General features: G+C 35.3%; 4 protein-coding genes across 4 annotated transcripts; 1 reads left to right on the top strand and 3 right to left on the bottom strand.

The window, feature by feature from the left end:
- The first annotated feature begins 853 nt into the window (after positions 1-853).
- Positions 854-3,148, top strand: PHYBLDRAFT_125159 (CYP509 protein). Its single transcript, XM_018429033.1, has 8 exons — positions 854-1,166; positions 1,230-1,302; positions 1,365-1,480; positions 1,550-1,706; positions 1,769-2,094; positions 2,169-2,375; positions 2,430-2,727; positions 2,792-3,148. The coding sequence occupies exons 1-8, from the start codon at positions 882-884 to the stop codon at positions 2,908-2,910; spliced, it is 1,581 nt and encodes a 526-aa protein (XP_018290783.1). The 5' UTR covers positions 854-881; the 3' UTR covers positions 2,911-3,148.
- On the bottom strand, positions 3,125-5,447 carry PHYBLDRAFT_146063 (hypothetical protein; the record flags this gene model as incomplete). The annotated part of the gene is made up of 13 exons (XM_018431588.1): positions 3,125-3,274; positions 3,335-3,406; positions 3,463-3,578; positions 3,655-3,713; positions 3,783-3,946; positions 4,018-4,098; positions 4,164-4,316; positions 4,378-4,546; positions 4,607-4,683; positions 4,773-4,862; positions 4,929-5,033; positions 5,107-5,273; positions 5,330-5,447. 13 exons carry the CDS (start codon positions 5,445-5,447, stop codon positions 3,125-3,127), a joined length of 1,521 nt encoding a protein of 506 aa, XP_018290782.1.
- A 2,742-nt stretch (positions 5,448-8,189) lies between these two features.
- PHYBLDRAFT_65333 (hypothetical protein) lies at positions 8,190-9,864 on the bottom strand (the record flags this gene model as incomplete). The annotated part of the gene is made up of 3 exons (XM_018441439.1): positions 8,190-8,873; positions 9,281-9,556; positions 9,730-9,864. The coding sequence occupies 3 exons, from the start codon at positions 9,862-9,864 to the stop codon at positions 8,190-8,192; spliced, it is 1,095 nt and encodes a 364-aa protein (XP_018290781.1).
- Positions 9,865-10,739: 875 nt separating this feature from the next.
- PHYBLDRAFT_65334 (hypothetical protein) lies at positions 10,740-11,612 on the bottom strand (the record flags this gene model as incomplete). The annotated part of the gene is made up of 4 exons (XM_018441440.1): positions 10,740-11,032; positions 11,178-11,321; positions 11,370-11,483; positions 11,558-11,612. The coding sequence occupies 4 exons, from the start codon at positions 11,610-11,612 to the stop codon at positions 10,740-10,742; spliced, it is 606 nt and encodes a 201-aa protein (XP_018290780.1).
- Between the last annotated feature and the right edge of the window lie 631 nt (positions 11,613-12,243).

The following is a 12,243-nucleotide window of genomic DNA, read 5'->3' as shown; positions in this document are numbered from 1 at the left end:
TGTTACCGTGACTGTCCTAAAGCTTGCAAAGTGAAAGTGTTTCTGGTGTCAGTTCATCCCTCATTATTACCATACTTACTATTCCCATATCATCTAATGCTATTTGGAGTTCTCACTGGGTATTTATTTTTTGAGTATACACCATTTTGCTTTATCTCTCTGGTATGGTGGTAATAAAAGCCTCTGATTTTGAGCCGCAGTATTCTGCATTGGTGAGGACCGACATTGGCCATCTTCATTTTTTTCTCTCAATACTCGTTTTCTCACTCCGTTTCTCTTTCATCTGTTTATCATCCATGTTGGTTCTTGTTGTCTACAGTGTATCACTCTCTTTTCAAATTATTTAATATCCGCGTAACAAGCACGACAGCAATAGTCAATAAAGAATACAAAAAGTAAATCAGTGTGTTTCTGGAATTTGTGTTGCCTCAAAGGTACAGAACTATTGTAATTTTTTTTTCCAAAAAAAAAAACGAACAAAAATAATAATATTGTAACGCTCTCACATAAATTAACACCTAAATTTATTTCGTTCATCTCGTCTTTACCAACTTTCGAATAAGAATCTTACTTTTAATAAAAGGATATAGGAAATGTTGGTTAATTCGATATAAGAGTATATATAATAAAAGCATTGCTCTAGGTACACAAGAGCTTTAAGAATCTATAGCTTGTATCAACATAATCTTGATCGGTTGCACAGTTCCAAGTTACCTGAAACTCAATTTACCCAATGACTGTATTCATAGCGGAGAGTCTTTAATTAAGCAACTTAAAAACTTATTATATATATATAAAAAAATAGATATCTTATTTCTTTTTTGCAGCTTCTTCTTCTTTATAAAACGAAAATGACAATTGATTGTACCAAGGCCGTATCCATGGCAAATAGCTCTTTTGAGAATCTTCAGAGCCTTTTCGTTGACTTTGTACAGCCACAGCTGGTCCAGAGAAAAAAACAAGCTGGAGTAATATTCTCTGCTGTAGTGCTTGTCTTGTGCTATAATACTATAAACAAGATTATATACCCACCAAAATCTCTACGCCACATACCCCATGTTAATTACATTGCCTACACACGATCACAACTGAGAAAGCAGCCAGCATCAGAACAAGCAAGAGAACTTCTTTTGCCACTCCTGGCCGAGAATAATGGTTTTTATGCGGTAAATTGATGACAAATTATTGAAAGTTCTTTGTTTACGAGCTATATATATATTATCTGTTAGATTCCGTTTCTTGGAAAATGGAGTGTCCAAGTAGCAAACCCTATTGCTATAAAAACTATATTGCTTAAATTTGGTAGGTTGCATATTATACAAGATTTCGAAAAGATGCAAAGAATGCTAATAATATAACTTTAGACATGTTCCCAAAGGCAAATTCTTTAAGCAAGTCCCAAGGAACATTGGCACATAGATTTATAGGAGGTCCCAATGTCTTCCTTCTCGAAGGAAAGAAGTGGAGAAAACAGCGCATGGTAAAACTATCGTTAAAGAGTATACGAAAATATATGTGTTTGTACTTAAATATTTATTTTTTCCTATAGATTTCCAATCCTGCCTTTAGTCGGTCAATGCCAGTCGACATGTTTGGTCGAATTACAATCAACCTTTTTAAATACTTGGACAATATTGACCCAACCATCGATGTCCTCGATACTATGAAGAAATGGACACTTGATACTCTTGGCTCAGCTGTGTTTGGTGAGGATTTTTTTATTATCATTATTATCGCCTTTTTATTAATTATGTTATTAATTACTTAGATTTTGATTTCGAATCTCTTACCAAGCCAAACAATGAATGGACCAGTATTTACTATGAGATCAATGCCAGTCTATTTGTTCCGATTTTCAACATACTCCCTGTTTTAGAAAAGAGCTTCCTCTGGATGTTCCCCAAGAGAAAGAGAGTTCACGATAAGATGACCAAGCTTAAGGATATGATGCGTCAAGTAATCATTCAAAAGCAAGCAAGATTAAAAGAGAACAAGCCAAATCCCAATCTGAAAGATACAGAAAAAGATTTACTCACCTTACTGCTCGAATCAGAAAACGAGGGTCATGAACCCATGTCAGAAGATGAGCTCATGGTAAATAACTCATCATTTCTCCATGACATTTTGTACGCTTTACTAAAAAAAAAACATAAATCTTCTTTTTTTAGAGCAACCTATGTGCATTTTTCTTCGCCGGTCATGATACAACCGCCAATGCCTTATCTTCCGCACTTTATCATCTTGCAGTACAACAAGACGTCCAGAAGAAGGCTAGAGAAGAGGTTATAAATGTCTTGGGAGATGAGCCTGAGGATGTTATCCCAAGCATCGAAGACACAAGACAGCTGGATTACTTAAATCTCATTATCAAAGAGGTGAGTTCATTATACTAGTTTCCTTTTGAATAGGATAATAATAATTCTATTTAGAATATGAGAATCAATCCCCCTGTTGGTGGCCCACTTGACCGGTTGGTAACAGAGGACATTGTGTTGGATGGAGTATTACTCCCAAAGGGTACATCCGTCAAGGTAGCTGTTTACAGCTTACACAGAAATCCACTTTTGTGGGATAGTCCAGAAGAATTCCGCCCAGAACGATTCCTTCCTGGAGGAGAAGCAGACAAGATTGAGGGTATGGGATATATTCCATTCAGTGACGGCGGTAGACAGTGCATCGGCATGAATTTCAGTTTGGTGGAACAGCGTGTTCTCTTGGCCATGATGTGTAAGCATTCAAATGTATTATTGACAAGTGTTTACGGGTGCTAACATAATTATATTGGGAATAGTGCGAAAATACACATGGAAACTTTCTGAAAACACGATTAACAAAGATGAACTCCAAGTCTATGCATTTAATATCATGGCACCCTTTGACTTAAAGATTACACTGGAGAAACGTTATTGAGTACCCGTACATTTCTTGTTTTCTTAAAAAAAAAGGCTTATACATAAATATTACCCATACAAACACACACACACACAAATAGCCTGTAGGTTTTCAACTCATACATATTTATTAATTTAATATGCAAAAAATGAAAGTATTTATTAGCTTAATTGCACAGAATTTGTAAAACATTCCTATTTTTCTTTCTTTCTTAAAGCCACATGTTGTTCTATTAAATATTCCCTACTGCCACAGCAGTCTCTGATGGTTGGTAGAATGGTCCTTGTCGTATATATTGCTGTAACAAGGTATAGTTTTGACCCAAATTTGAGGCAGAGTCTGGTGATGCCACAAGGTTCTTTACGATTCCATACTTCCACGTCTAGTTTCACAAGAAACGTCAAAATTCGAGCGGGGTGTGGTGGGGTTAAATAAAAGTTACCTGTCCAGATTGTGTAGTCTCTGCTGCCCGGTTCAAAATAAACTCAATAAATTCGGTAGATTGAGACAACAACTTTAATAGAGTCATATGAGTACATTTTATATAGCCTTTGATATATTATATATTACCTTTTGTCCCCATGAGTGTGATGAGATTGATTGCATGACGGAAAACACTGCAATTCTACTGTCCTCCATAGGTTGCTTTGCCATTTTGATCAGCTCGTCAAGTGTGGTCGATCGTCCTAAGATATTATGTACCGCACTTGTTTATCAGAATCCCTTGCACACATCATTTTACTGTTTATAATAATAACAAACCATTGACGAGGTTGTACACATTTTCTGTCATGGTCTCTACTACTGGATTCGACTCATCTCTAGTAGAATAAATATTCAATTTGGTGTTTCTAGTTATCTCTAAAATTGGCTTGAAAAGATGTTCTTACTGAATACCGAGGATCTTAGATAAGCTTCTGAGAAAGACTGTTTTAGTTTCTCCTCCAGATGAATGGTAACCTTCTATAAAGACACCCAAAAGAGAGCTGGATAGAATAAGACCAAGACCGGTGACACTGGACCCGATAATGCCGACACATGAAGCAGCTGTGGTCTAAAGTGAACACAATGATATTATTATAATTGTGGTGTAGTATAATCCTTAGATTATTGACTTGCCAAGACTTCGTTGTTGGTGCTGTATAGGCATTTGCTTAGACGCTCGAAGATGCCGTGTTTCTGTTCAATCACTCCGAATTCCACATCCTAAGATAATATATGTACCATGTTTGTTAATCTTGCGATGTTATCTATCAATTCAATGCACGTACTCTACTTTCGCTCAAATTCGCAAAGAACTTTATGATAGCACATTTTGTCAGGACAAGCACTACATCTGTATCATATTCTTGGGACAATAAAACAGATAACTCTTGTAAGATATTATTTTTCTCCAAAAACTCGATGCCAGATTTGAGAGCAAGCTAAAGAAAACAATTAGACTAAACAATTTTTTATTTTACTTTTTTCCTTGTTCTTATTTACCTTGTGCAGGATCTCGATTGCATTGATTCTTAATAGTAGATCGTTAGAGCTAATTTGTGTATGAATGATACTGAGGAGGCCGGATGATTCACATTTTTTGAAAGCATTTTCTGATGACGAAGCTACGTCAACTACAAGCTCATAGATCCTGAAAGACACTGTTCCATCTCTAGTAAAAGTTAAATATTGAATTAAATACCAAGTATTGTTGAGTATACTTTATACATACATGTAAACCAACTGTTGAAGCATCATAGGAGAAATCCCACTTGTAAATGCTTCCAACCCAGGTTCTGTGAGGGCAACCTATTATTATTATTATTTTGAATTGTAAAAAAAAAATCCAAGAAATTGAATAAAAATTATGTACCAATAATAACAATATAACAATATACCTTTTGAAGAACACCAGAAGCTTTTGAGGCTGTTCTGATATCTTGGAAAGCTAATGTTGTCAAAACAAGAGGGAATACTTGGGAGTTGACCTGTAATATCAAAAGCAAAAAGGTCAGCCATTACGTTATATTTATAATAATTAAAATCATACTTACCATGGATATTACAGATGAGTTGGACACTACACATTTTTCGACTTGTTCTAATGAAAGACAACGAATAGCAGGTGTAAAGTGACTCAATCCTTGTAATAAAAATTCCTACAAAGATATAGTAGTTAGTAGTTTCCATTACATTAAAAAGGAATAATACTAAATGGTGGGTTTAATTTACCTCATTAGTTGCTACTACCATGTCGTATGAGAATGGACCCAATAGTTTAGAGATCAATGCACATGCAGCGTCTGTCAATTCATCATCCTCAACACTAAATGCTCCATATAGATCTGCAAGAGGAAGTACTTGGAATACTTGGGTAGCTTGTGAAATTGATACATTCTCTAATGACAATATAAGTTAATCAACTAGAATTTAATAAATGCATTCAATAATGTACCTCCGAGTGAAACAGACAGGGATCTCAAAGAAGCTATTTTATCTTGTAACGAAATATTAGCACCAGCCTGAAGTGCCTGTGCTGCTTTTTCAATGGGTCCTGTAGGTGCGGGTGACATTCTGGATAAGGATTCAAGGACGTGTTTCTACGGTCACTTTTTTTTCTCTCTCTCTCTCTTTACAAATCAATTGTTGAAAATTAAAACGCTTGGACATCTTGTAAACGTGCTGGGCCAATGACAGTCATGACTTGTAGTACATTGTTTTTTTATGCATTTTTTCTAATTCTGTTATTATTGAAAAGATTACAGCTGTATGTGATAATCTTAGGGTATATTTTATATGCCAAGACCATAAGACGTTTATACAGTATCCAACAGTATATGTAATATGATGATTATTAAAGAAAAGAAGAAAGTATTATATTCATAAATATAAACTTTGACTTTCTATGCACTTAAAGACAGTACAACAAAAAGCAATATTTTAGCTATCATTATTGATCATTGAAAATAATTGAAACATATAGCTGTTAATTATGTTAACTGTGTGGTCATTTAATAAAATATTGTTTAAGCGAAAACTACAATGCACTCAGACTATTACATTGATGCCAAGAAAGTCATATTGAAAGCATAGGATATATCACCTAGCTTTCAGCTTGATTGGCATTGAACCCTAGGATCTTAACATAATAGTTTAATTGGATAATGACCCGAGGATCAGTGGTAGTCGATTATTGTACCAATAGTCCGTCACAATTACAAGATATACGGATGTACCTGGAGATCATCTTCAATGTATACTCTCAATTGCTGTTTTTCTTTTCCGGATATTCAACGAGCTCTCTACCGTAGAAGTTGGCTTACTTGTATTTAGGTATAATTATGTAATGGTTACCATTAAAACGAAAAGAAAGGGATATATAATAAGTTTATTTGGGATATTCAGTTTAGATTCTGTTGTTGTTTTTCTATATATACCTAACAGAATTGTATCCAAATATTTTGTTTGTAACTGTTGGTTTCAAATTGAACTTCATATAATTATGCTTCAAGTGATTTTAATTTCATTTATTAAGTATTCTACTTGTTACCCCGGAAATAGTATCTCTGATATATCAAGTTTATCTGGTTAAAATTCGTTCAATATGTTTAAAAGCTTGGTTGACAATTATTAATCGATAAGCTGTATCTATACACTATTTGTTTGATCTGATCTGATCTGATTTGATTTATTAGTAAAGAGGTATAAATTTTCTTTGGCTGCGTCATATAAGTCTAAATACAACTTTAGTGTTTAGCTATCAAACTTTAATTTCGTCATGAATATGAGGTATTTCAAATGCTGTACTGACAGCCCTATTATGTCGTAATCTGATTATATATTTAAAGGTGCCTTGTTAATTGGTTATACTAATCGATATTAAATACCTATGCATATTTTGTAAGTAATAAACATCAAATAATGATAATGATAATAATAGAGATAGTTGGTAATATTATTAATAGTAAAGACAATGTATATTCGGGTTTTGTTTGTTTGTTTGTTTGTTTGTTGCAAAGTTATGATTGTTAAACTACGCAAAATAAAGAAAGAAGTATAAATATTTATATATAGGGTATATACTTTTGAATGGCTGGTGGTGAAACTATGGGCACATAAACAACATGTACATCAAATGCATGTATCTGATCATTAAAAACAAAGCCTTGTTCTATTGATAACTTTTACTTCTGATTATAGTGGAGATATTTAAAGAAATTTATAAAAACCAAGTGAGCTATTTAGATTTCTTGCAAAGTCAAGATAAGCCGTAAATTAGATAACATAAAGAAAATAAAAGTGTGGACTTGGTAGCATGGCTGTATAACTGTTCTCCTTTATCTACATGAGGTCTGTAGGTCTGCGCCTTTTTATACTGTTTCTTGATTGATAGGGAGGAATGAGCATCCCAGGCCACCACTTTTTAGAGCAACCATAATTTCTACTATGGTCATTCCTGTGAAATTAATACAAAAGATTGGTCTACCTCTAACAGACAGGGTCGCTTTTTTTATTACTGGTTGTACTTGGTCGAGCCCATGTATTTGACCGGAACTGGGAACTCACGTTTGGATTCTATTTATGTTATTGATTCTGGTTGGTTGGCTTTGAGGAGCAGAGATAGACATTGGTTGTTGATGCTGAACCAAAGGTGTGATACTCTTTTGGCCGGATTAGAAAATCAACCAAATGTGTACTTTTTGACCTTTCTTTTTGTTTTGTTTCTTGCTTTGCTTCTCAAGTAAAGAACGCCCTTTGACTTCTACTCTGATAACAAGTGAAAATTAAGAAAAAAGAGACCCGGTCTACCATGATGTTTCACCATTAGATCTCAAATATTTCCTTATTCAAACACAATTGTACTGAAGGAGTGTTGCAAATGAGGGGGGGGAGAGGGGGAGGGAGAGAGGTGGGGGCTCGTGCCAAGAGTCGTTCCGCGGTCAAGTTTTTATCGGATGATACCGGTTAGTTTTACATATGCTTACGAGAATTGCCGGTATATTCACACTAACAAGCAAAGAGGAATAAGAATTGGATGAAGAAGTGTTTTTTATTTATATTACAAGTATTGTTATTATTACAGTAGAAATCAAAGCTAACTTGATCTGGTTTCAATACAGCCAATAGAGTGTTTATTTGGAACAAAATAGAGACTAAAAAAGGCAAACTCCACATCACTAATTTAGGAAATATTATTATTTTATTTTTTGTTATTTAAATTTTTGATTGTAACAATTTTTATTTGAAATTTGAATGAGGGTTCTATGGACAATTTTTGAGTGAATGATATGCGAAAATAACAGTAAATGAAAAATTTAGATGATTGCAGCAGCAATTGGTATAGGCAACATATTGTTGTGGCTCATGATAAGCCTACAGTCACGGGGTAACAATGCTTCTGCCATAGATTCTGATAGAGCAATGAGCTGCTCGAGATGACCACTTGGGAGCATGACAAAGATGGGGGCTGGGAGGGACTTGGTTGGGATGAGGAAAGTATCTTTGATGAGCTCCTCTGCTGCGGAGATTTGATGAATGAAGGGTGCTGGTGCTTGATGTTCTTGGACAATGGGTTTGGGTTCCGCCGGAGTCATCGTGACGGGCACGATCTGAGTTGTAGTTTCTTCTTCCTCTTCTTCAGAACCAGACGATCTCAGGCTGGACTTCTGGGCGACGGTTTCCTTTGAGGTGTGGGGCTGGTGGGATTCGGGGGTCTCGGAGTGGCCAAAGTCTTCGTCTTCGATAGAGAGTACACGACGATTGAAACGCTGGGTGCGCTTGTTGAGAACATCCTCGGCCTTGTTGATAGTGTTGCACAGCAACAATCTTTCGCGGATATTGTAACGTGGACGGCTGCGGCGATCATCACGATCAAGTTTTTTACATGCCAGAGAATAGGCTTTGTTGGCAACCTGGCGGGGTGACATTGCGGCGGTAGAAAAGACTGTGGATGGTGCACGTCCATTTGCTTTGTTTCTCATGAATGAAGCCATTATTGTCTTTATGTTATTGTATATAATGTAATATAAAAATGTGTATTTAAATAAAGAATTAAATATATAATAAAAAATTAGAGAATTAAATTAATGAATTGAGAATAACAGGAGGGTGGAATAGCGACGAAGTAATAGCGCAGAAAATAGTGTTGATAGGCTTGTGATGGACTTTGTTCATTGAATAATGGGGTTCAGCAATATCTCTTCTATTTTTTTAAAATATTTTCAGTGTACAAAAATTGAAGGTGGGAAACAAGTTAAGATGTGCAAAAAGTACAATTTGGTCTGGTTTATATACGTCCATGACAAGCCACTCCGCGGCTAGAATCGGAAGGAGAATCATGAACAGGCACATGCAAAGATGCGGGGCAAATTGGAGCTCTTTGAAATGTACAGCAAAACCTTTATACACAAAACAGCCATCTTCGCTCGTGCTTAGTCTCATTCTTGTATTCTCTATCGATTAGCTCCTTTTGTACTATACGCAGTGTACTAATGACGAAAATCCACCACATCTTTGGCCTTAATTCGCAGCCAACCATCAATTCTACTTGGATCACAAGTCCTGGGAACTTGTCTTGCTCAAATAGAGCCACACAAACAAAAATAAAACAACCTATCCAGATCAGACTGTTTATTCTCTTATTTTTTTGTAGTACTATTTTGAGAGACATTGAGCAAGGGCCCTGATGGCCCCACATTAAACCCAAAGAACCAATACAAAATTTGAGGCAAACCAAATAAATTCAACATAGCAACATCCCCCAGCCCTTGCCAATTTTTTTTAAAAAAAAATTATTGTAACCTAAATACCGCCCAGTAGATTTGTCCCCCCAAAAATAATAATAATAATATTCACCTTCACTAGGTTCTTTCTCTTTAAACAATTGCGGGGATCAGTCCTTTCATGACGAAATACAAAGACGGGCCCGTGCCCAGATAAAATGGCCATGATGGTTCCGACATTACTTGGATTCCTAATTGTCCCGTTCATAAGTAGACGATAAGGGAAAAACGGGTGCAGATAGGAGTACACTCTCAAATTCATTCAACTCTTATAAACTTACTGTTTTTATTATCTGATCCATTGTAGTGCTCTTGGAATCAAATCAAACCAAAAAATCGAATCGAATCAAACACAAAACATAAAATTAAAGGGAAAAAAGAGGTCACTTTCCCACGCTTAGAACCATTAAATCTAAAAGGTTCCTTAGTAACAAAGAAAGCTCTTCTGCTCAAGCCCTACCGTCAATCGGCTGATTGCTACTTTACTAGGTTTTTTTTTCTTTACAACATTTGCAGGAATCACCTAATTTAAACTCAGAAATATCAATCGCGTCTTTTACTCACTTTGAAACTGTCACCATGACAACAAATTAAATTAATGGCAAGGCTTGTAAAATAAAAGAGAGATAGCTAGAGAACGTACATCACAACCCCTGTGGCACATGGCCCACAGCATATCTCAAAATATAATTCCAAAGAACAGCCAATACATTACATGGGACAAAACTTCTATTTAGGAAATATCTAAGAGTCTTTGCTCAAGAAAAATAATTTTCTGCGGTATCAAGTCACACCACCTTGCCCCACCCCACACCACACTATGTTACGCAGCGCCACAAGAGAATAGAATATCCGCTAAAAATAACTTTAATATCATGAATTTATGTTACAGAATAAAAGTCGCTATTGGTTTTATAATATTCTCAAAAGTAACGGAAATATTTGAATGTTTCAAAAATACGGATATAACAAGAATCCAAAGAAACACAATACCAAATACCAAATAATAATAATACAATTTTTTTTGGGATTTATTCTACAAAAAAAAAAGAAAAAGAAAAACAGGAAACAATAGCCTTCTATTTATTGTACGCGCTTTTCCTTCAATTCCTTTTCAATCACACGCATCTCTTCCTCCAGTGCTTTTAATTGGTTATCCAGAATTTCATTGTATTCATCGTTGGATAACTGTCTAATGGGTGACCATGATGGCATCTTGATGTACTCCCATATACTCTTGGCTACTACTTCATTACCAGACTCTTTTTCCAAAATCTTATCCTGTCTCCATCTGTTGGCTGCCGAATAAAGAAGTTGTGTGCCTGCACAGAATGTACCAAACATGATTGATCCAGGAATAACGCCCCGAGAGCCGCCTAATTTGTTATTATTATTATTATTATTATTATTATTATCATTTTAAGAAAATGAAATTAGTATTTGTATTATATCAATTCGACTTGAGATCCCCCTTCATGTGCATATGTTTGTTTATTTGTTTATTTATTTTTATGTTCTTACGATATGCTGCCGACAAAAGTCCTCCTGTGGTTACGCCTGCCATGGTGCTACTGACAAGGTCATCGACATCGCGTGTTTGAGAATCTTTTAGTCCATAAAGAGGATTCTTACTACGTTGATAAGTAAGGAATGACTCCCGGACAGCTAATGTCTTGTCAGTATTTAAATCAATTTATGTATATTATGTCTTACCAAAGAAAGTGGCACCGAATACACCACAATTAAGTCCAGTTGAGATTGCAAATGTACGAACAGGCGAATTTGTCAAGACTGCTACTGTAGCTCCCACTGTAGCGCCAGTTACAGCTAATGGACACTTTTTTATTTAAATATTATATATACATATATACAAGTTGGTACAGAAGGTTCTATAGCTATACCTGAAATTCCTGCTCCGGTTGCTACAGTCTGTACCAGGTCTTTATTGGTGGGCATTGTGGCTATTTCTAAGGGGAAGCTGGGTCAAGCAATCGAATGGCCAAGATTCCCTTGTATGACTTTTGATGGAATTGACAAGAGAAATCGCATTTGGTAGTTTACTAAAAGACGGGAAATTGTGACTGGTAAAATAAGCCGTTTGACCAATAGAAGCACAGTTACTGAAAAACACCCCTCGAAATAAGGAGTTTTAATAAAAGTCTAGGCTTGCTCATAGAATAACTTTTAAAAGTTATCTGTAGCTTTAAACAGTGTTGGCTGCAGTAGGATATTTCTAATGACATTAATATTATTAAATTCTTGGGCGCACAGATGTTTGTGTCTTGTAGACTATTACAAGTTCTACATAGCCAGTGTGTATTAGCAGTAAGTATAAAACTATAAAAATATTTGCTCTAATGCTGAAATTAAAGACTAATTCGAAACAAAAATATTCTACTGTTATTCGACATTAAATATAGCACACGTGTTTTATACAAAAGCTACCAACGGACAAAGAAATATGATCCCACTAAATTATATAAAGAGAAGAATATTGAAACGTAGCTATACTTTGATATAACCTTTTAATTAAAACATTTGTTTATTTGTATTCTTGTGGGTTTATCTGGAGACATTTCTATTCGGA

This window comes from Phycomyces blakesleeanus (genome assembly GCF_001638985.1).
Source record: "Phycomyces blakesleeanus NRRL 1555(-) unplaced genomic scaffold PHYBLscaffold_12, whole genome shotgun sequence".
NCBI classification, from domain to species: domain Eukaryota; kingdom Fungi; phylum Mucoromycota; class Mucoromycetes; order Mucorales; family Phycomycetaceae; genus Phycomyces; species Phycomyces blakesleeanus.
The sequence above is the reverse complement of the archived record's forward strand: the minus strand, read 5'-3'. Positions and strand labels throughout refer to the sequence as shown.

What these genes read in the sequence shown, in the direction of transcription:
- PHYBLDRAFT_125159 (XM_018429033.1), top strand. Translation starts at nt 882, where the DNA reads ATGGCAAATAGCTCTTTTGAGAATCTTCAGAGCCTTTTCGTTGACTTT. An exon ending in AGTGGAGAAAACAGCGCATG is followed by an intron (nt 1,481 to 1,549) that starts GTAAAACTATCG and finishes TTTTTCCTATAG; the next exon opens with ATTTCCAATCCTGCCTTTAG. An exon ending in TGTTCTCTTGGCCATGATGT is followed by an intron (nt 2,728 to 2,791) that starts GTAAGCATTCAA and finishes TATTGGGAATAG; the next exon opens with TGCGAAAATACACATGGAAA.